The sequence below is a fragment of the Dendropsophus ebraccatus genome, chromosome 1 (assembly GCF_027789765.1).
Source record: "Dendropsophus ebraccatus isolate aDenEbr1 chromosome 1, aDenEbr1.pat, whole genome shotgun sequence".
Classification (NCBI taxonomy): domain Eukaryota; kingdom Metazoa; phylum Chordata; class Amphibia; order Anura; family Hylidae; genus Dendropsophus; species Dendropsophus ebraccatus.
Genome location: NC_091454.1, coordinates 108,075,288 through 108,099,768, shown reverse-complemented (window position 1 = coordinate 108,099,768; position 24,481 = coordinate 108,075,288). Strand labels below are relative to the sequence as shown.

The window sequence follows — 24,481 nt, the reverse complement described above, 5'->3', positions numbered from 1 at the left end:
GATGTAAATTGGAGTTATGGCTGCTATGGATATGAATTTGGGGCAGCAAAATTAAAAAAAACATTCATCAGGCTATCTGGACAAGGCCATCTGAAGTACAAGGCCGTGTTTTGACATGATTTCTAGGAAAGACTTTTATAAATATCTGCAAATTGTCCCCTCTTCACACCCCTATTATGAAAGGTATCTGATGCTCTTTTATGAATAAAGAATAAATAAATAAAGTAAATCTGACTAATACAATTCCATTCTAAACTGCTGACACCGTACCATAGCTGTTTGGTACTAGTAGCAAGTGTGCAGTACTTGGGTCCTGTTTCCCCAAGATAGCCCTGCGTTATGCCACTGTATACATATGGTGGTCCCTAAGTGCTTTTTGCCACTATCTATCCATACAGTTGTACTAATCCCAAAGTGTCCAAAAGACACACTTACAACTTGTGTTAACATATCTTTATAAATATACAATCAGTTTGTGTTAATGTGTTTTTTATAACATGTTTTCTTTGTTCTTTTTTAGGACTACATCAAAGCCGGCGGAATTCTTCAGGAAGACATCTCAGCAGCATCATTGATTGTGGGTGTGAAAAGACCAAGAGAGGAAAAACTAATTCCCCAAAAGACTTATGCTTTCTTTTCTCATACTATTAAGGCCCAAGAGGCAAACATGTCATTGTTGGATGAAATTTTAAAACAAGTAAGTTTAATTTATGTGTGTACTTTAAAATTACAATAAACTTGTATATCAAATCCAGAGGGAAATTTTAAAGGGGCTGCCTCTCCATTGACATACTCAGTAATTTACCTCTATACTTAAAGGGGTATCCTCATCTCAACCAGTATACCCTTCAAAGTAAATATTTTTTACTTGCCTACTTTTATTTTTTATATGTCCACTACATTTCCCCCATTGTTGGCAGCTTGTTGTCTTTGATATCAACCACCACTTTGCTCTAGATGGGTGTTAAGCTGCCAGCACTAGGATTGATACACCAGTTGACCGCTTCATACACATTTGAGTGGGAGGTGGAGGCGGGGCAGACATAGCCTTGATAGGGAAGAGTGAACTGTATAATGACACATATATTAAAACATGGGATGCTAATGTATACTTATGCTAATGGACTTCTCCTTTAAGATTGGAAGTTTTCTGGAGCTGTGGATTCCCTACATTGTTTCATTGTATGTCTGCACCAGGTGCCAGGAAGGGGTTAATTAGCACAGCTTGCTTATTTGCAGAGAGATTGACTTTCATCCCCCTGTATGGCACATGTGGCACACTCTCCATAGACTGTTATCAAGACTAGTACAAGATAAGGAATCAAATGTGTCAACAATGAAGTTGCTCAACTTTTTATGTGGGTTTTATCCATACGTAAAGGTGAACATGTTTCTTTCACAATATAGAAATGTCCTTTCTATGTTTTTTTTTTAATTTAAATTTAGTTTGTTCAGTTGCTCATGGGACAACTATCTTTTGTCAGTAGTTGGGTATGGTAGAAAGAGCACCTTGTGACCACATATGGCAGTGTTTCTTATTTCCAGTCCTCGGGCCCACCAATAGATTGTGTTTTTAGGATATCCCATACAAAGAACACCTGTCATAATACCTGATGCACAGAGTATAATATTACCTGTGAAATACTAAGGTGATAATGCTGTGGCACTGAAGGGGTTAATGGCAGGCGCCCGCACAACCGTGGTTATTAATGGTGAAGACCTGGCTGCTGATCTCAGAATCGGCTGGATAAGCATTACAAAGTTGTAAGGCCGGGTTCACACTAAGTTTTTGCAACGGATGCAATTGTGTGCATCTGTAATGATCAGTTTTTCCATTTACTTCCATTATTAAAAAAAAGGATCAATTTTTTTTAACTTACACAAAAACTTAGTAGACCTTATTTTTGTGTCCTTTAAAAAGAAAAGGGATCCGTTTTGATCCGTTTTCTTTCTATAATAGAAGTCAGTGGAAAAACGGATCAAAAACGCACAAGACTTGAGAGTCCTGATTTTAAACATGGGCTTTAATTCTTGAGGCAAACAATTGCTTGGTCTTAAAGGGGTTTGTTAAGAAAAAAAAAAGTGTTTCAAATTAACTTGTGCCACAGAGTTGTAAATTACTGCTCTTAAAAAATCTTAAGTCTTCCAGTACTTTTTAGCTGCTATATATCCTGCAGGAAGTAGTATTCTTTCCAGTCTGGAGAGCAGATGGGGCTTTCTATTGGGATTGGCTACTGCTCTGGACAGTTCCTGACATGGACTGAGGTGGCAGCAGAGAGAATTGTGTCAGACTGGAAAGAATACACCATTTCCTGCAGGACATACAGAAGCTGATAACTACTAGAAGACTTGAGATTTTTTGTTATAGAAGTAAACTACAAATTTGTAATAACACCAGTTGATTTGAAAGAAAACTTTTTTTTGGTGAACTACCCCTTTAAAGGCTTAATAATGATATAAATGATCAGGGTACATACACATATAGACACTACCATTAATAACTAAAAAAAAAAGAGAAATGAGAGCCCTGCTAGCAAAAGATAACATGTAGTCATGAGCGATCCTGGTAAATGTTCGGGTTTGCACAGACCCATATGATTGGCATTTGAATCCTGCTGCCTGGAAAACATAGATACAGCCATAGGCCGTCCTCAAACTGCATCCACCTTCCCCAGACAGCGCAATTCAAATGCCAATCATTCTGGTTCTTTCAGCAGGTTCACTCATCTCTACTTACAGTCTAAGCAGTGTGGGATGGTGTATAATGATCCAGCCATCATATATAAATATGGCTGCGCTCATAGAAGTGAATAAACCAGCCAATCTGTGTTGGCCTTTCCATTGACTTGCAGCACTAAGGGTCAACAAGGCCTCTCTGCTGCCACCAGTGGCTGTGTCAGGAACTGCAAGGCTTCAGAAGCTCTGCCTTGCAATGTTAGCAATCCTGAGCCTCCCCTGATGTCTATTGTACTGCATATTGGCATGAGAATAGACATTACAACTGGGGAAGCAGCCTGGGTCAGGAGTGCTGCAACATAGTGTTATCACCGCTTTTGTGGTGGCTGCATTGCCAGTGACACAGGCTGCTTCTCCAACTGTAATGTCTATATTAATGCTAATATATATTAAAATAGACATTAGGGGAGGCTTAGTACCATTAAAGGGTTATACAGCAAAAATCTTTTTCTTTCAAATCAACTGGTCTCAAGTCTTCCCGTACTTATCAGCTGCTGTATGTCCTGCAGGAAAAGTTTTATTTTTATTCTGACACTGTGTTCTCTGAAATCCCCATAGAAAACCTCTCCTGCTCTGGACAGTTCCTGTCTTGGCCAGAGATGTCAACAGAGAGCACTGTGTAAGAATGAAAATAAAACATTTCCTGCAGGACATACAGCAGCTGATAAGTATGGGAAGACCTGAGATATTTTAATAGAAGTAAATTACAAATCTATATAACTTTCTGATACCAGTTAATTTGAAAGAAAAAGATTTTGGCTGGACAACCCATTTAACACTGCAAGCAGCCGCATGATTTCTAACTGTACAGGGACAAAATCTTCTGAAGCCCTGCTGTTCCTGACACGTTGACGCGGGCCATATTGCCACTTTCTGCTGCCAGTCAATGAAAATATGAAAAAAAAAATTACAAAAAGTTATGTTGCTATGAAGTAAGTGTGTAATTTTTGTTTTGACAGAATACCAATTTAGGGTGCCTTCACATGTACTGGATCCGCAGTAAATTTGCAGCGAAATCCGCAGCGGATCCAGTGCCATTCATCCCTATGAGAGCACATACTCCCAACGGAATTAATATCTCCGGTTCCACTCAGCCAATCAGAGCACGGCAACACTGATTGGCTAAGCGGGACCGGAGCCGGGAGTCTGACATGCAGCCGCGTTGCCGAGCATGTAATGTATGCTCTAGGGATGTCACGATACCAGAATTTTAAGTTCAATACCAATACCAACTTTTTTATTTCTATACTCAATACTATTTAGATTCTCAGCATATACCCCCCCCCCAATATAATGCCTCCCCACCCGACTGCAGATATAACGCTCCCGAATGTTCACTATGTCATAAACCTGACATGTTATCTATATTCTTCAGGTCAGTACTATATATTTTCATTTTAATTTACAATTTACACTGTACAAAAGCTATGTTTTTCGTTGTTTTTGTTTTTTAAATATATGTGCTTAAAATTGCTGTTTTCTGATTCCCATAACTAATTTAAAGGGGAACTCTGGATAAGAAAAACTTGTTTTCTATTAAAAGTACATTAAAAGTTTTATAGATGTGTCTATACAATGTATTACCGTATCTGTGCGGTTCTGTCACACTGGTAGCTGATAGAAATCCAGGAAGTGAAAAAAATGGCCCCTGTGCCAAATCACATTGTCTCCTGCTCCCACTGCTCTCCCCCCTAGGAGACAAACCTTCCAGGCCTCTGTCTCACATTGTGTGTGTTTTCTGAGGACAGGCTGATGATGCAGACAGAGGGCGTGATGTCACAGGAGGCTTAGCTGTATCCCCCAATCCCCTGATTTACCATCTCTGACCGGCCAAAAGCAGGTGCAGCAATAATTTTACTGATTGTAATGGGTGGGGGCTTTGATGATCACATGAGGGAAAGCATTGCATTCTGGTAAATGCCAAACCAGGAAGAACAGAAACACAAAACAAAGCAAACCTCCCCCCCCCCCCCCCAAAAAAAAACAAAAACCAAAAAAACAAATGGATTTTTGGTAGTTTTAAAACTGGGATAGACAGGTAAGTAATGCGCTATGCTTCTGCAGAAGTTTCTTTTTTTTAACCTCTACCTGGAGTTCCCCTTTAATCTTTCAGCCTGTAGGGCTGTCTGAGAGTCTTTTTTGTGCGCAATGATTTGCAGCTTTGATTGGTACCATGTTTGCATATATTACTTTTTTTGGTGCAAACACTGTATACTGTGCAAGATTGGGAAAGTGATAATTTAAACGTGCTATTACACATGCGATGATGCCAATATTTTCCCCTTTTTTTGTTTTTATTATAGTAGTTGGAGTTAGTAGTAGTAGTATGGGTGACACAGCATAGTATGTTGGGGGTAGTAGTAGTATGGCTGACACAGTATAGTATGTTGGGGGTAGTAGTAGTATGGCTGACACAGTATAGTATGTTGGGGGTAGTAGTAGTATGGCTGACACATAACAGTAGTATAGTATTTTGGGGTTAGTAGTTGTATGGCTGACACATAGCATAACTACTACCCCCAACATACTATACTAGTGCTGACCCAGCCCTAGTATAGTACATTGGGGATAGTAATAGTTGTAGTGGAGCAGAACCTTCACCTCCCGCGTTCTCTGCACTATACTCTGTTAAGCCGTGCTATTGCACAGCTTAACATAAAGTATCGAATACCAGGAAATCTTGGTACAGAACCGTTTTTTGTCCCAAATATCGATATTAGTATCAATATTTTGATGCATCTTGCGTCACTAGTATGCTCTCGGTGGCGGGCAGCGTGGGGTTAACTCACATACAGCGGGATGTGAGTATGTGCTCTACAGGAATAAATGGGACTGGATCCGCAGCGGATCTCGTTTTGAATTCGCAGCGTGAAATCCAATGCGGATCCCGTATGTGTGAAGGCACCCTTAGGCTGGGTTCACACTATGTATATTTGAGGCTGCATGTCAGGTCCTCATATCATTACAACATTACAGATCCTCATATCCTTACAACATTACAGATCCTCATATCATTACAACATTACAGATCCTCATATCATTACAACATTATGTGAACAGAGCCTTTCTGTGTTTTCAATCCACTCCTGGTTTTGGATTGAAAACACAGAAAGGCTCTGTTCACATAATGTTGTAATTGAGTGGATGGCCGCCATACAACGATAAATAACTTCCATTATTTCAATACAACAGCCGTTGTTTTAAAATAACAGCACATATTTGCCATTAAATGGCGGCCATCCACTCAATTACAACATTATGTGAACAGAGCCTTTATGTGTTTTTAATCCACTCCTTGTTTTGGTTGCTATACAGCCTCAAATACCTGTCATCAAATGTATAAAAAAAAAAAAAAAATCCATGCAGACTTGCTTGGGCAGTCTCTGTGGACCTTCCTAAACCTTTTTTTATTTATTTATTTTTTACTGTTTTGCAACAAATATCCCCTTTCCTCTGCTCACCTAATCTGCAGTTCTCCTAACCTCTGGGGACGTGTACAGGAAGTGATGTCATCTGCCCTAACAGCATGCCTAGTATGGGCGTGTACAGGAAGTGATGTCATCTGCCCTCACAGCATGCCTAGTATGGGCAGGACTACTATATGGTGATGTACAGAGGGCTACCATATAGTAACTTGCTTTGGTTAACCCCTATTAGTTCCTACAAAAACAGACCAAACTATAATGTTTAATCACAAAAAATCTTTATTAACCCTTAGAGGACCTGGCCATTTTCAATTTTTGCGTTTTTGTTTTTTTCTCCTTGTGCTTAAAAGGCCATAGCACTTGCATTTTTTGCGAGCCCTTATTTTTTGCGCCACTAACTGTACTTTGCAATGACAGGCTGAATTTTTTCATTAAGTACACTGCGAAACCAGAAAAAAATTCAATGTGTGGTGAAATTGAACAAAAAAACGCATTTCTTTGTTTCTATATTTGTTTTTTTTCGTTATTACGCTGTTTGCCCAGGGGTAAAACTGACTTGTTATGCATGTTCCTCATGTCGTTACGATTACAACGATATATAACATGTATAATTTTCATTGTATCTGATGGCCTGTAAAAATTTCAAACCATTATTCAACCATTATTAACCATTATTCAAACCATATATGTTCCTTAAAATCGCTCCATTCCCAGGCTTATAGCGCTTTTATCCTTTGGTCTATGGGGCTGTGTGAGGTGTAATTTTTGCGCCATGATGTGTTCTTTCTATCGGTACCGTGATTGCGCATATGCAACTTTTTGATCGCATTTTATTACAATTTTTCTGGATTTGATGCGACCAAAAATGCGCAATTTTGCACTTTGGGATTTTTGTTCCGCTTACACCACTTACCGTGCGAGATCAATAATGTGATTAATAGTTTGGGCGATTACGCATGTGGCGATACCAAACATGTTTGTTTGTTTATTTATTTTTATTTATAACATGGGAAAAGGGGGGTGATTCAAACTTTTATTAGGGGAGAGGGCTTTTTATTAACAACCGCGGCGGTTCAGAGTGCGGCCCCGCTCTGAACACATGGAGGCGGCCCTGGATGTACAGCTACGTCCAGGGTCGCCTAAGGGTTAATCAAATTCTTAAAATACATGATGCAAGTAAATTAGGTTAAAAGAGCCAATGACCATACACACAAGAAACAACCACAACACAGGATCAGTGAATAGATCAGTAAACAATGGCTCGGTCATAAATATTGAACAGTGGACTATATTCCAAGAGGCACATTGCATGAATCCCCAGCCATTTAGTGCAAATAGTAATTGCCTATTGCCCAGGTCCATTGCTGTAGCCAAACTGGAGGTACTATTCGTATTACCTGTGGTGCGGATGTGTGCACGTCCCCCTCCAACGCACGTTTCGCGCTGAGCTTTTTCCAGGACGACCTCCTGGAAAAAGCTCTGCATTAAACGTGCCTTGGAGGGGGACGTGCACACATCCGCACCACAGGTAATACGAATGTTTATGATTATCAAATACCGAAGTGTTCAAACACTGAGTTGTTCAGGAAACGAGGTATTACTGTATGGCAAAACTGCTATCACACTCCCTGACGATTTATAAAAAAAATAAATCATGACAGTGCCTCTTTAAGCAAGTGCTAACACTGTATTAGTCCTATGTTGGGGTTGATGTGAAAATAATTTTCTGATACTGGAATACCCCTATAACCCCTTCCTTACCCATGTTGTACATGTCTGGCATGGGTCTGGTAAGAGTGTATGATGTGGGCTCAGGAGGCGGGCCTATGTCATAATCAGTGGGTGACATCTACTATCTGCAGACAGCATCTGTCGGTAATGACAGACATTAGAGATCACCGATGCTGGTCAATGAGATTTTATGCTGTGATTAATAGCATAATAGTAATAGTTTTTACCTGCATCATTGCTGGTCCAGTCGGCTGATCGGCACCCCCTTATGTAAAATGTTTTAAAAAAATTTAAAAAGTCCATCCCCTATTAAAAATTTTAATCTTTCCCCCCTTTTTCCATTCTCCAAATGCAAAAAATGTTAAGAAATAAATAAATAACCTTATTTGTTACTGCCATGTGTGGAATAGTCCAAACTCTTCTAATTCTGTATGCTCAATGTCATAAATGCAAAAATATACCAAAAGTCCAGAACTGTAGAAAAAAAATAAATAAAAGTCGATCACATCTTTAAAAATCTGGCACTAACCAAAAAAGGTAAAAGGGTTAGAACATGGTGATTTATTTATTTTTTTATTTTGGGGGGTTCATGCTAACATGTAGAATAAATTTAGAATAAATACAGCCTGTTTTACTGTACTTTGTGTGTGTGTGTGTGTGTGTGTGTGTGTGTGAGAGAGAGATAAGATCAATAATCAGCCGAAGAGCCGGTCATCAGCTGATCGTTATCTTTCAGCAAGTTTTTTAATAAAAAAGAACCTGTGCATTGCTATGTGTAGTAGTGATGCACAGTCTGCAGCTGAGGGTAGTGTAACTTACATGTCCAAACTCCCCTGGTGTCTTGCGGCCTTTTCCCCACGTTCCCTGCTCACTGCAGCCACTGCTTATACTTTTGGCCTTGTCTCATAAGCAGACCGGCGCTCGCTTACAGTGTAATGTCAGGCCATCATATCTGGCCTTTAGAGGGTAATGAAGAATATCTCATTGTCAGTGTGAATCCATATAGCATCTAAGTGGAAACAAACAAACCTGTCCTTACTGTTATAACCCATGTAAACAGAATAATGCTATACAAAAAAGTGAAGGCGTAAGTGCAGATACTGGGGAAAGTTTGATGGAGTTTGACATCCTGGTTGTCCTCACCATATTTTTCCAATATGTCGTCATAGCCATGTTTTGTCTACTCTTTTCTCAGAAACATGTGTATGTAATTTTCTATACTTGAGCCTTGAACACTCACACTAGTATTATGTTCTCAGTATCCTGTGATTTTCCTGATGATACCATAGAAAGTTATGAATGCATACAATGCCTTATGTTTGATGTAATTGATATATTTCCTATTCTTTTTCTACTATTCTCCTCTTGTATAAGGAACATATCTGTTTGTTGTATTGCTGAGGTATACTGGCTCTATTCTGTTATAACCTAATAAAACTCTTTGAAGTTAAATAGCTCCCAAACTATCAAACTAAAATATCTTCCTTTTAGGGTAAATTCACACGTATTATTATTATTAATACTTGTATTGCGAATTAGCTGCGGATTTCGTGCGTGAGACTCCTGGCGGATTCGCCCGTGTGAATTTACCCTTAGGGTGCCTTCACACAGATCGCAGTGGAAATCTCGCTGCAGGTTTTGCAGCACGTCCCGCTACGATCCAAGGTTTTGGGCAGCTCCTTGTAAATACATACTTGCAGCAGATCTTTCAGACTGCTGCGAGTAAGTAAATCATCTGCCCCCTTAACACGCTGCCTGCACATAAATTACCTGTCTTCAATACGGCTTTTTGCACGGGGCACCGGCTTCCTGCTCTCCCGCCCAGCCAGTCAGTGCGTTGCACAGCCACAGCCACTGATTGGCTGGGTGGGAGAGCAGGAAGCCAGGACCCTGTGCAAAAAGCCGGATTGAAGACAGGTGATGTATGTGCAGGCAGCGTGTTAAGGGGGTGGGTGATTTACATACTCACAGTGGTCTGAAAGATAGTATATATTCACACGGAGCTGCCAGGAACTTGGATCGTAGCGGATCTCACTGCAAATCTCGCAGTGAGATTTCCGCTGTGATCCTTCCAGTGTAAAGGCACCCTTAGTTAGTTTTTTTTTCCCCATTGTATTTGTATAATTATTTTTGTGTGCTCTGTTCTCTTATTGTTTTATGGAATTTGTTTTCGATTTTACCTAAATGCTAACTAAGCAGTTTTAATTTTTCCCTCCTCCAAAGGAAATTCGACTTATTGATTATGAAAAAATGATGGACCACAGGGGGATGCGAGTGGTGGCCTTTGGACAGTGGGCTGGTGTAGCAGGTACATGTCCCTAGTGTCCTGGAGGTTAGTTAGATATTTGCTAGTGGAACTCCGTCTTGGCGTCCAGCTCAGGGCGCTGTTGAAGTCCAACAGTTGTCCAGCAGAGACCTCCAAAGCCAGTGGGAGGCTCAATCATGGCGTCTTCACATAGCACGCGACATTTCGGAGTAGTAATTTCCTTTCTCAAGCGTATGAGAAAAGGAGATTACTACTCGTCGCGTGCTATGTGAAGGCGCCATGATTGAGCCTCCCACCGGCTTTGGAGGGCTCTGCTGGACAACTGTTATGTGGACTTCAACAGCGCCCTGAGCTGGACGCCAAGATGGAGTTCCATTAAGTATCCATTTTTTGCACATGGGTGTTTTATGCAAAGACTTGAAAAATATGTATTTGCTTTTTTTGCTGAAAAAACAAATACAGAAAAGAAATGAGCTGTCATGTCAGTACATTTTTTCTTGGATGTGATATAGCACACACACAGCCTTCTGCAGCCATACACACACACACACACACACACACACACACACACACACACACACACACACACACACACACACACAGCCTATTGCAGCCATAGAACACTGAAGATTGAGGACAGAGGTTACGGCTACACTACTTATGTCTTCTCCTCCTCCTCTATATTACACAGGATATCTTCATATTACACTGCTGCTCATATACAATCATCCAGCATCCAGGAAGAGAACAGCACAGATCCCCCCCCCCCCCCCACGCACACACACACAATGGACTCTTCCAGCTCAGAAACAAACTGCCAAATAGTCACTGACAACTTTTTCCAGACCACCCTGGTCACTGGTCCTATTAGAATGTTGCTTATAAAATATATTCATGAGCAAAACTTATAAAATTCATATTAAAACTCAATTCTAAGTTTTTAAAGATTTTTTTTAAAGCTGGACTCTGTACCTTTTTTCCGACTCCAGCCAAAATTAGCTCTGACTGCATGACTCCGACTCCACAGCCCTGACACAATATGTCTGCTTTTGTGTTTCCATTTTTTTGTGTGTTTCCAATATATTATATATTGTTATATATATTATTATATATATTATATATATTTTTAAAAGTCAGTGGGACATTGGACAGCAGTGCACACACCGTATACAGTAACGGCCGTAATTGATTACGACAACATGTTCATTATTTATGGCCTGCTTGTGCAAAATAAAGCAGTTGAGGAGACACATGATAATTTAGCATAGAATAGCATAGAAAATTGCTTTGATTTTCCAGTGAAAAGTGTCAGAAGGGCTTTCTCAAGCTTCAAATGTGCTGAAAACTGGAATACCTCCTAACTCCCCTCCCATACCTGAACCAGCTTGATTGACGGTAAGCTGCTGCTAAGCTTCAAGCAGGTTGAGGGATGGGAGGGAAAGAAGCGTTTTCTACCTTCTAGAAGCATAGATGAATATATGAAAGGTACAATGTGTCTCCTTGCCCTAACAGCTATTTAACAGTGTCAGCAGTTTGGAACGTGAAGTTACAGCTGACAGATTTCTCTTAATAGTCAATAAAAACTGTCTCATATTGCTGCAAGTACTTGTTTTAGCTTGAACATATTGAATTTATTTATACAGGAATGATCAACATGTTGCATGGGTTGGGCCTGAGATTTCTTGCACTGGGACACCACACTCCCTTCATGGTAAGTTGTGCACAGATAACATGTACATTTGTATATACACTTGATAAGCTACTTGAACATCCATTTACATTCGTTTTTGGCCACATCATTACTGGCAATTATTTTTTGGCATTTGAAATGAACTTTTACTTTCAAGGGATTTATGTTCTTTCTGGCAGTTCTTTCATTGTGCTGTTATGCTATGTGTTAATCAAGAAAATGTGTTTGCAGCACATAGGTATGTCTCATAACTACCGCAACAGCAGCCAAGCTGTCCAGGCTGTAAGGGATGCAGGGTATGAAATAGCTCTCGGCTTGATGCCCAAATCTATCGGACCCCTGACATTTGTGTTTACTGGGACAGGCAATGTTTCAAAGGTAAGGGAACCTAACTTGTATCTCTTGTACTGCCAAAAACATATGTTATATATCATGAATTAAAACGCTTGACGTGACTAGAATACATGGGTATTGAGATCACATTGAAGCCTAGAATTGTAGCTTTTATACAATGTTAGCTCTGTTTCAGGTTGGGGAGCAGGATGAATAGTCCTGCCTCATGGCTCTGTTTATAAAAAGTTAGAGCAGAAGATGGCCTGTTACTGTCTGTCTCCCTGTACAGCTTTCAAGTGACTACTCAGGGGTTCTACACACATATTTCTTTATTATTATTTTTTAAGCAATATTTTATTTAGCACAATAAATGTCTGAGCACAAACAAGTAAATGGTTACAGGGAGAAGTATGTACAGAAAACATTGTGTGCATAAACAAATCATCATTGATCCATAATGTGCTTTATAACAATGACATTACAATAAGGCATACTCGTCCCTTCTATGACAGAACCCCTTCTAAATACTGCCCCATTATTTTAATTTAGCTTTATAACAATGGACTCTGAACATCCTGTACAGTAACCTCCTGTACGTAGTGGGTGGGACACGTACCGGTAGCATATACATTCAAAAACAATAATAATGGTAATCCACTCAACATAACTGACAAAACTAACCAGCAGGGGACCGTTTGTTAGCAGGTAACGGGCTCATTAAACCCAATGGACCAACCAGTCATCTCCAAATCCTATTTTAGGGCGCCTTCACACCTACCGGATCCGCAGGGGATTTCACACTACGAAATCTGCTGCGGATCCAGTGCTATTCATCTCTCTGATAGCACATACTCGCAGCGGGATTGACATCACGCTGAGAGTATGTGAGTTAACCCCCCGCAGCCCCCACCGAGAGCAAACATTACCTGCTCGGTGACACGGCTGCATGTGAGGCTCCGGTCCCACCCAGCCAATCAGCGCTGCCGTGCACTAATTGGCTTAGAGGGGCCGGAGCCGGGAGCCTGACATGCAGTCGTGTTGCAGAGCAGGTAAAGTATGCTCTCGGCGGCGGGCTGCGGGGGGTTAACTCACATACTCTGAGCGTGATGTCAATCCCGCTGTGAGTATGTCATATCATAGGGATGAATGGCACTGGATCCGCAGCGGATTTCACTACGAATTCGGAGAGTGAAATCCGCTGCGGATCCGGTAGTTGTGAAGGCACCTAAATCTTTCTTTATTTTCTCCCCCTTTTTACCAGTCCTAGATAAATTACTCTCCGGTTTTCCTGATGGTCATAGATAGGGGAGTCAGTTGTTGTGTTTTTTGTTTCTTTTGCACATTTAATTATCATCTTCACCTAATAAAATTTGTATTATGGAGTCAGCCAATGATTGCCTTAAAGGACAAGTGCCATGAAAAACTTTTTCCCAGCAATTGAAGCACATTACAAAGTTATATAACTCTGTAATGTGCTTCAATCACCTATCTGCCTCCCTTCCCTGTCTTTTCCCCCCCTCCACCCCATCAGGAAGTGTCCTAACTCACACAGACCTGATGACTGCCGTCACCGTCACCAGGCAGCTCCTTCTTGTGAGGATGAGTCATCAGCAGGAGGGCTGCTCTAGGTCCTGTTACAGCAGCCCCCCTCCCTAGTCCAAGTGATGGCTTGCAGTTGTTCAGCCAATGGGAGCTGAGCAAGCCTATCACCTGACAAGGCAGGGGAGGGGGAGGCTAGTGTAACAGGAGAAGGAGCTGAGAGAAGAGCTTGGTGACGGTGACGACAGTAATCAGGTCTGTGTGAGTTAGGACACTTCCTGGTGGGGGGTGGAGGGGGGAAAAGACAGGGAAGGGAGGCAGATAGGTGATTGAAGCATATTACAGAGTTATATAACTTTGTAATGTGCTTCAATTACTGGGAAAAAGTTTTTCATGGCACTTGTCCTTTAAAAGGGTTTTCTGGGCAAAATGGACTAATCCATTGTGTATTGATGGTGTGGTGCAACTGCAGCTCAGGTCCTGCTCAGAGTGACCAAAAGCTGAGCTGCAGTTACACATTGCCGCCACTACACAGTGAATGAAATCAAACTATTCACTGCATAGTGTGGACCCCGAACAGCTGATTTGCGTGGGTGTTGGCCCCCTTTCACTCAGTTGCTGATGAGCTCCTGTGGATAGCTCATCAGTCTATTTTGCCTAGAAACCCCTTTTAACTTATATCTGGATTGATATTTTTGGTTTCTGCAATTTCATGATTTTATGAAGATATGTGTATGTAGACATAAGTTATGCCTAAAAACTTTTAGTTTTAGGTGATGTGTGTCTGGGGCCTGCATAGTTCACACTTTTAGCAACAAACAATAAAGAGGTATTCTGCTCAAACATAACTTTTTTTGATATGTTGCTGCCCTTGGTAAGACTAACAATTCCTTCTGAAATTGTTATTATCTATTCAGTCTCCTTCCCCTAGTTCTGAGCTGCTTTCTGCTGAAGACGCAAAATACTGTGTGTGAGCTTTTCTATCTGTCTACCCCTCCCCCCCCTCCCTTTCTGAGACAGCTAATGTAAACATCATCCCTGGCAGGCTGTATCTGCAACTTTGTAGCTTTGTAATGCTCGGAGGGTTAATCAGAAGTCAAGTTGCTGATGAACTCGCTGTGATTATTCCTCCCGACATTACAAAGTTGCAGATAGGGACTTTACATCAGTTGTCTTTGAAGGGAGCAGGAGACGGAAAGAAACGCTCACACACAGGTTTTTGTGTCTTCAGCAGAAAACAGCAGCTTGGAACTAGGGAAAGAAGACTGAATACATAAAGACAAGTATGGAATATGCCACTCAGCTCTTCACTCTTATGGGTGCTTTAAAATATTGAAATATAAAGCTTTTCATCAACTCGGTGCATCTTTTACTGAGTAATTCGGCCCACCCCGCCTCATGAATAGTGATGTTACTCTCATCAAGAGGACGGTAGCAGCAGTTTGGGGGGATATGTTGGTGAATACAGTATCGCTTCAAGGTAAAATGTAAACGTACATTTTTGTCTTGTTCTTTGGTAATGTGCCTAAATATCTAGACTTAGTTAGTATTACACCATTACCCAATGACACTTGCTGCATGTTTTTTACCTCTGAATTTGCAGGTGATACAGTTTTGTTTTATTTTTTTTTCTTCACATGTATATTTTCTCTCGTATACTAGGGAGCTCAGGAAATATTTAATGAATTGCCCTGTGAGTTTGTGGAACCCCATGAGCTGAAAGAAGTTTCCAAGACTGGAGGTAATAGCTTCCTATGCTCCACTTCTATCCTTATTTGTGTCCTATTCTCTCGCCTCAGTATTCCTTTATCCAGCCCATCCACTTTTTTCTACCCCTTTATGTGTATGTCTTATGTTTGTCCTTATGTGTTGATCCTCCTGTGTGTATGCCCTGTTTCAGTAGCAGTAATATTTGCCTGTTACATAGTAAGTTAAAGACACATAATCAGCTAAGGGAAGGGGCATGGGTGGAAGATGGATAAATTCTTTATTTCTACACATCTTTTGTTATTTTGGTCTCAGAACTTGTCTAGGTTCAGGAGGGTCAGAGCGCAGGCCACTTACTAGCAACAATTGTCTCAGCACAGAAAGGGTCATCTCATATAGCTGAATTGACCTCTGCTGAGGGCAATAGCCTCACTTCAGACTCAGATATTTTAAACTGTATGGCGACCTTTTATAGCAGGTGTGGGGATCCTCCAGCCCTTGAGATCTCCTGATGTGGTCCGTGGACTTGCATGCCACGCACACAGGGCTCTCCTTTGTCTGGCGGAACTGTGCCCATTACAACTGAGTGTGGTGCTTGACAACTCCTTTATGCCAAAGCGGCGCATGTCTTTTCTTCTCCGATGGGCCACGTGTGATGACGTCATTTCATTGTGTGCCACCTGCCAAAGAAGACGTGTGCTGCGACACAGACTGCAGGACATTGCAGAGGACCCGATCAGCGCTGGAGCGAGGAAAGGTGAGTAGAATGTTGTTTGTTTTTAATAGGCTTTGACTTCCAGAGCACCACTGGGGAATGAGGAGGGGGGTGTGTGTTAACTACAGCTACCAGGACACCACTGGGGATTGGGGGGTTAAATACAGCTACCAGGGGCATCACTTGGGTGGTTGACAACAGCTACCAGGGGCATCACTGGGGAGGGCTTAAGCACAGCTACTAGAACACCACTGAAGGGTTATCTACAATGCTAGGGGCACTGGGGGTGTAGTACTTTTCCTTGCCCCGGGTGCTTCCAACCCACTCTACGGCGCTGCCGTGCACAGTATAACATTAAGTGCAGCGGCCATGTAATGTATGGCCCTCAAATGATTTTATAAATGCCCAAATGGCCCTTGACAGGGAAAAGGTTCCTCTCCTCTGTTTTATAGGGTTTATTTACTTCTACGTTACCTGATCATGATCGACATACATTAGAAGGGGTATGTATAGAGAATACAGCTGCCGTCTTTACAGCCTCAGAACTGTGAGATTCTAGAAGAATTGTTGTCCCTGCAGGAACTGGAGTATGCATTACGTTCCCCAGCTAATGATAGAGGCCAGGGATAGATGGCCTGCCAGCAGAGTTTGTGAAACAGCATAGCAATGTCTTGCTGCTTGATATGTATCGGGATGCTCTCAGACAAGATTCGTTGTGAAGCAGTGATTGTTGTTATACCTAAAGCAGATAAGGATCCGTTACTTCCAGATTCTTATAGGCCTATTTCACTGCTGACAGACATGAAGCTGCTAGCAAGGACCCTAGCTAACTACTTAACCATCTAAAAATGATTACAATACCACTTATATTTGTTGCACAATACTCCAATATGGATCCCAAAGTTATATATTTTTTTAAATGTAATACCTTATTCAGAGGGAAGTGCGAGAATACGGTTAGATACTTTAAAACGAGGCAAAGAGTCGGGTACTCTAGAGGTTCCTAACCCATTTCTGTACTTTCTGGTTGCACAATTACAACACCTGAAGGAGTGGAGTCAGTCTAATTTGGGGATGTTGTGAAAATTGGTTGGGTGAATGACAGGATATTCCTCTCCACTTGTGGCAGTAGAGGCAGGACAAATGCTTGCATTTTGGCTGCCGACTCCTTCACTAATGTTAATTGCAAAGGTATGGGACAGTCCAAATGTTTCTAGGTATAGTGGAGTTCACGACTTGTACTCCCTTATGGAAAAATCCCAAATTGCCTGAACTGTTCAACTTAAAGGGGTTATCCAGCGCTACAAAAACATGGCCACTTTCCCCCTACTGTTGTCTCCAGTTTGGGTGGGGGTTTTGAAACTCTGTTCCATTGAAGTAAATGGAGCTTAATTGCAAACCGCACCTGAACTGGAGACAACAGTAGGGGGAAAAGTGGCCATGTTTTTGTAGCGCTGGATAACCCCTTTAAAGGCATTCTCTCCATGGTCTCCCAAAGGTGTACACTATTTAAGACAGGTGCGGAAAGAAGGCTCTGTTATTGTGTTTGACCAAATCTGTGATGAGTATGCCCTCTCTAACACAAATTTTTACCAATACCTACAACTAAGACATGCTCTACAATCCCAACATGCACAAACACCATTAACCATTACTACACTGTTTAATACAGGAGCCGGGCTCAAGGGGAGCATCTAAGGGAGCTATATCCTTTGGATATATGCAGTTGCTAGATGCGCATTTGACCACTGCACATTTAGCTGTGAGAAGTAAATGGAAAAATGATGTGGGACCAATGGAGGATTCTCAATGGTGGTGTGTCCTGAGCCTCACTTGCTCTCAGTGAAGTGCAGAGACGGTTGGAGCTATATCTGCTTCACAGGGTGTAAAAAACACCAGCCCTACTACACAAAATTAGTTTTCGCTCTAACTCCCATTGACCCAGATGTAATTTGCCAGATGTGAATCTTATGCACATGTTTTGTGGGTGTGGTGAAGTGAACTGGTGTCTTATTGAAGGGGGGTAGTGGAGTTAATAAAGCAGGTATTTGTGGTTAACGTCAGTTTGACCCCTTAACATTGCATATTATGTCTAATGGACGAATTGCACCTTGACAATCACACTGTAATAGGTGTACAGTAAACTTTATATCAAGTTAGAAAAACTATAGCCTATCATTGGACTATATTAAGCTACCCACTCAGCAGGAAATGGCATCTAGATTAGATGCTGTGATATGTCTGGAGAGAGGGGTGTATCTGAAGCATAAATGTCCTCGTAAGATCTGGGGTTGCTGGCTGGACACCCCAGGAGTACCCACTGCTAGTCTCTTGCAAATATGCAGGAACCCCATGCAAATGTTCCTGAATAGTCTTAAATTCAGTAGGTGGTAGGGAACCGGGATGCTACAATGGAATTTTTTTTAATAGTAGTGGTGTAGATTAGAGATGAGCGAATATCGAGCATGCTCGAGTTCGTCCGAACCCGAGTGTTCGGCATTTGATTAGCGGGGGCTGCTGAAGTTGGATAAAGCCCTAAGGTTATCTGGAAAACATGGATACAGTCTATGACTATGTCTATGTTTTCCACATAGTGTTTTAATTTAAGGAGAGAAAAATGAGCGACACATTTTCTGGTGACATAATGCTTCATTGTTTGTTACTGCTGTACAATACTTCATGGTGCCCTGCGTGGCGGATTGTCTTGTCTATCCTGTCAGTCATTGACGATTTAAAAAAACAAACAAACAACAATTTGTCTAAGGTCATGTTCACACTGTCTTTAGTAAAATAATAGCCTTTATTTGATACTCAGAATCACAGCTGTTATTTTCATTGAAGTCTAGGCTGTTCACAAAATGCATAGACTGATGTCCGTTTGCAGCGGCTGTCAAATTAATGTTCAGGACCGTTATTGGCGTCCGTTATTTAGCGGCTGTTATTTCAAGTTGTTCACACAGATTTTTAATTTTTTGGGCCATCCTTTCACCTTTTCAACAAAATTCTATAATACAGCCACACCCAAAAGGGTGATGATTGTCACCATCATTCGACCTAAATTTAAATAATGTACCAACATTGACAGCCACCAGAGTATGTTAAACCATAGCTGTTATTTGGTACTCAAAACAAAGGCTACCATTTTGAGTATCAAATTATGGCCAGATGGGGCCGCACCAAAGCTTTATAAAGCGGTAATATTATACTCCTGTCACTGCCCATGCCTGTTTCAATGCATGACAATATCCTGCTGGCCTTAGGTTTCTATTACACTGAGCGATTTGTAACAATTAACGATAAACGATCGCAAATAAAATTGTTTATCGTTAACCTGAAATCGGTCATCATATTACACAGAACGATAATCATTAATTACGATCGTTACTATGATCGTTATTGCGATCGTTACTGTGATCGTTTACTCCTTCTGATCCCAGAAAAACAATGAACAATGTGCAATTACACTGAAGGATTAGAGAAAAAAAGCGGAACTTGAATGAACGTGGAATTACAGCGAACGATTAACGATAATTTTAGGTTCAGATCTAAATCAACGACATTTCGATCATTGCCTGCAATTACACAGAACGATTATTGTTTAAATTCTAACAATTTAAAGATTTTTCGCACAATAATCATTCCGTGTAATAGGGCCTTTAGAAGCAGCTGACTGACATTGTGTGCTGTTCTGTAGTCTATTATCTTCCAGTAGACCCAGATCCTTCTCTATCGGTGACTCTCCCAGAGTAACTCCCTCTAGGACATATGATGCATGTGGGTTATTAGTACCCAGGTGCATAACTTTACATTTATCTACATTGAACCTCATTTGCCAAGTGGATGACCAAACACTTGGTCATCTTGAGGTGCACCTCTTATAACCGGGGACCATTCAGAGTAGAAATCATTGACCACCATTATGGTAAGGTCTTTAAAAAGGAACTCCAGTGATCCCATAAAAAAATAAAATTCACAAAAGCATGTAGGTGCACCCACTGATTGTTTGACAACTTTCCCACTTGTCTACTGCTCCGAGCCCCAGATTAAAACTTTTATAAATGGTCCTAGTTTTACATCATGGCATCTGCCTGGGAAACTACTTTTCCCATTTTGCATTGCACCTCAGAGCCAACTGCCAGGTACCTGCCCGTATCCTCTCCCCACTGGCTCGATCTGCTCCTATCTATCTTAGATTAGAAAAAGGAGAGATGAAACAACAGTCTCTGCTTTCCCCTATACTACTTAGGAGAGGCTGCTTTACTGTGGACAGGTGTTATGTCAGTGGTGGGCAGGTGTTGCAGCTTGGCTGACAACAGAAGGGACAAAGATCATGTGACCTCTGTCTCAGAATCGGGGGGGGGGGGGCTGAGGAGTGGAGGCAGAGTGGACCAGGAAGTGAAGATTTTCAGCAGCCTCGGGATGTGGTTTAGGATGTGCTGCAGACAAGTGGAACGATTCATGTAATAGAAACCTATTACTTTCTTATCTGGACTCCCCCTTTTAAGCCAATTTTCAATACAGTTACAGGCTAAACTTTCTAATCTTATAGACCATAATTTACAGTATTTTAAATATCTCACACCCGTGAGGGACAGTATCAAATGCTTTTGCAAAATCCAGGTACACTCTGTCCACAGCCACCCCCTATCCATGCTTTTACTCACCTCTTTATAAAACTTCTGTCCTTAGGATTAGAAGTGATAAACAGCATGGCTTTACTATAAGGCCTTACATATTTCTGTATGTAGTCCCTTATATGCTCCGCAAATAGACTTCCTACAGCAAGCGGAGAAAGAAAAAAAAATTAAAGTGCAAAACCACTCCCACTGTCTCTTCTGTGATGCACATGGGACACTCAATATTCCAGAGAATACAACCTTGTAGGTCATTCTCTTTAACTTGGTACCTAATTCTCAAAAATTATTCTTAGTGGACTGTCACTATACTGTATATAGACATGGTTACCCCTGTACAATGACAAACAAGAGAGCACTATATCAATCGCTGCATATAGCTATATAAATACATTCACTATATATAACTAAACTCTCTTTGTACTGATAAAAAAGGTCTGTGTGTGTTTCTTACTCCTGTGATTCTCCAAAGAAATAGAGTAGGAAGCCCTATAGCTGTACTCCTATTTTTGCCTTGGTGGCTTTCTCTGCCAAGATGGATGTAATACATATTTCTTAGCAAAGCTTTGTCTTATTGCTTGCCACTTAATTACCTTTCATCATCCTTCTAGATCTCAGGAAAGTGTATGGAACGGTATTAAGTCGCCATCACCACCTTGTAAGGAAAACTGATGGAGTTTATGACCCCGTAGAATATGACAAGAATCCAGAACTTTACACGTCAAGGTTTAATACTGATGTAAGTTTAAGATACATTGTTTCACTTTAAACATGTAACTGGATCGCTGCTTTACTGAACCAATAAACCACCATCTACCGTATAAATACTTGTACGGGTACTTTATGAATCTGCACTTCTAGATCTTATTAGAATGAAATCTTGCTATCAATTGCCCTGTCAGTTTCACATGGTCGCCTTTGTGCTTCTCTTTCCTAACAGATTGCACCCTACACAACTTGTTTGATTAATGGAATATATTGGGATCCTCATACCCCACGTTTGCTGAACAGACAGGATGCCCAGAGGCTGCTAGCCCCTGTTAAGTCCACTGCAGTTATTACAGAGGGATGTCCAGAATTACCACACAAGTAGGCACTTTTACTTTTTTTTTTTTTATCAAAGGATATCTTTTAGGGTTATTTTTTGTTTTAGATAATGTAATATACTTCATGTAATGTTAGCTGTTAGTTATTGTCTCTCTGTTCTGGCTCATTGAGGAAGTCCACCATCTAGAATGTCCATATGCCCTAATAGGGTGTATGTACAGTGGTTTCTTCAATGCTACATCCCTTTTAGGCTATGTTCACACAGATATTTTCTACGGCTGTTATTTGGTACGGCTGGTTTAGCATGTTCCAATGGCCATCATTGCAATAACGGCTGTTGGAACATTATTCTAGTTCCAAAGTCAAAGATGGCCCTTTTGGGTGTGCCTTTATTTAAAGGGAACCATTCACCCTGTGGCCCCCGGCAGAAACTGACATACAGTGACATAAAGGTCAATATACTTACCACATCGCTCCCGGTCCGGATCCCGTTGTTGACACGGAGAAATCGACGATTCTTCTTCTCGCGCCCATTATGGTAATGAGCGTTGCCGGGTCCGAAGTCCAGCCTTCTCCCCGCCTCCGACACTTGTTTGACGCCGGGTCCTCTTCCTCCTCGTCTTCTTTCTTCTCGCCGAATCCCGCGCAGGCGCCGTGACAGTCGTTCACAATTGAAGCCGCTCCGCAGCTTCACTGTTTACTGCGTGTGCGCCGATTGTCTCGAACACATATCCTGTTTACCGCGCAGGCGCAGAAGAGGTGACGAGACCATCGCAACGGCGCCTGTGCGGGAATTCGTCAGAAGACTGAAGACGTCAATCAAGTTCCAGGAGGCGTGGATGGGCGGCGACGAGAAGAGGACCTCATGAATAAGTTGGACTCGTCCGTCGTTTCCTATGGACGTTGGACTCATCTCAGCTCATTACCATAATGGGCGGGTGAAGAAGAATCGGCGATTTCTCCGTGTCAACAACGGGATCCGGGACGGGACCGGGAGCGATGTGCTAAGTATATTGACCTTTATGTCACTGTATGTCAGTTTCTGCCGGGGGCCACGGGGTGAATGGTTCCCTTTTAAAAGCTCCATTGATTTTAATACAAAGAATGATGAAAGGACGGTGGAAAAAAAGTATTATGTGTGAACAACTTAAAATAATGGCCACTGTTTATACAATAACATCTGCGAATTAAAAACACGAACATTAATTTGAAGGTCGATGCAAACAGCGTCCGTTATTTATTAAATGTGTGAACCAATGGCCGTTGTTTCCATAGACTTTGATGAAAATTATTTAACAATGAAAACAACAGACATTATTTCAAATACAAAAGGTGGCTGTTATTTCACAATGTGTGAACATGGCCTTAAAAAATAACCCTAGTGCAATAAAATGGTTATTTGGTTTTTTAAAGGAAGAAATTTTTAAGCCAAGTTCATGGTAACAAATCTTCCTTTAGAAATATTAGCATTTGTTATGCAGCAGTTGCCGTGCCACTTGAAGACTAAACTGGAATGTAGACAACAGTAATCATTTGTGGTTAATGGAATCAATGAGAAAAAAAAATGAATAGCATCTATTTAAAAAATATTTTTTATGAAGCAATTTTTCTTAGAAATTTAGTTGTATACTAAAACCAGTAGTATGTTTAACACTTTTTTTTTGGGGGGGGGGGGGGGGGGGGGGGAACATATTGACTTTCTTCACTAGACAAATGAAGCAGTTGGATGCACTTCTGATCTGGTTCACCCCTCATCTGGCGCTCTGCAGTGATAAGTGCCAAAGTGAGGTCACTACAGAGCTCCGCCTCAGTATTTATGCCTTCTCCAGTGTGATCTGATTTTCCTGGAATCATACATTAGCATCCTAGTCCATGTAATGTGACTTATTTTATTCCTACAGGCTTTTAGCCATTGGTGACATCTCAGCAGACACTGGTGGGTCCATAGAATTTATGACGGAGTGTACAACAATAGATATGCCGTTTTGCATGTATGATGCTGACCAGCATATTATTCATGACAGGTAAGCCATTTCATTCTTTATTGTCACACATAAAACATTGAAACATTTGTGGAGTAAATTTGTCTGCTGTGTTTTAGTGTTGAAGGAAATGGAATTCTGATGTGCTCCATTGATAATTTGCCTGCCCAGCTTCCAATTGAAGCAACAGAATACTTTGGAGACATGTTGTTTCCATACATTGAGGAGATGGTAAGTAAGTGAAGGATTTTACTAAGCGCCTGTCTAGTGTTTTGTTTTGTTTTTTGGTGTGGCTTTGTTCAACCCTCTTTTTCTTACTTTTTTTTCATCACCACCCTTCGAGAGTTGTTGTTGTTTAATGTTTGCCAGTGTAGCCATATGAGAGCTCATTTTTTTTCTGGAAAAATTGTAATTTTTCTTGTTGCCATTTTGGGATTCATGTGACTTATTGATTGCCTTTCATTAACCCTTTTTTTGGGGACGGGAGGATGGCAAAAATTTTCTTTTTTTTTGTATTAAACTTTTATTCTGCATGTGGTAAAAATAACATAGTAAATATATTCTATGGATCACTACAATTACAGTGATACCAAATCTGCATAGTGTTTTTTTTTTTTTTTTTTTTTAACTATTACCACTTTGGCACAATAGAAAAATTTTCCTGAAAAAAACTAAA

At 41.1% G+C, this 24,481-nt stretch overlaps 1 protein-coding gene across 1 annotated transcript in view; it reads left to right on the top strand.

Annotated features, from left to right (window-relative positions):
• Window positions 1–24,481, top strand: part of AASS (aminoadipate-semialdehyde synthase) — a 68,406-nt gene that overhangs the window by 20,503 nt on the left and 23,422 nt on the right. Inside the window, exons 3-11 of the mRNA XM_069976589.1 lie at window positions 521–697; window positions 10,116–10,200; window positions 11,802–11,869; window positions 12,080–12,226; window positions 15,383–15,461; window positions 21,388–21,515; window positions 21,717–21,865; window positions 23,725–23,847; window positions 23,925–24,036. Of these exons, the coding sequence (XP_069832690.1) occupies window positions 521–697; window positions 10,116–10,200; window positions 11,802–11,869; window positions 12,080–12,226; window positions 15,383–15,461; window positions 21,388–21,515; window positions 21,717–21,865; window positions 23,725–23,847; window positions 23,925–24,036 (1,068 nt within the window). The remainder of the gene's footprint in view (window positions 1–520; window positions 698–10,115; window positions 10,201–11,801; window positions 11,870–12,079; window positions 12,227–15,382; window positions 15,462–21,387; window positions 21,516–21,716; window positions 21,866–23,724; window positions 23,848–23,924; window positions 24,037–24,481) is intronic.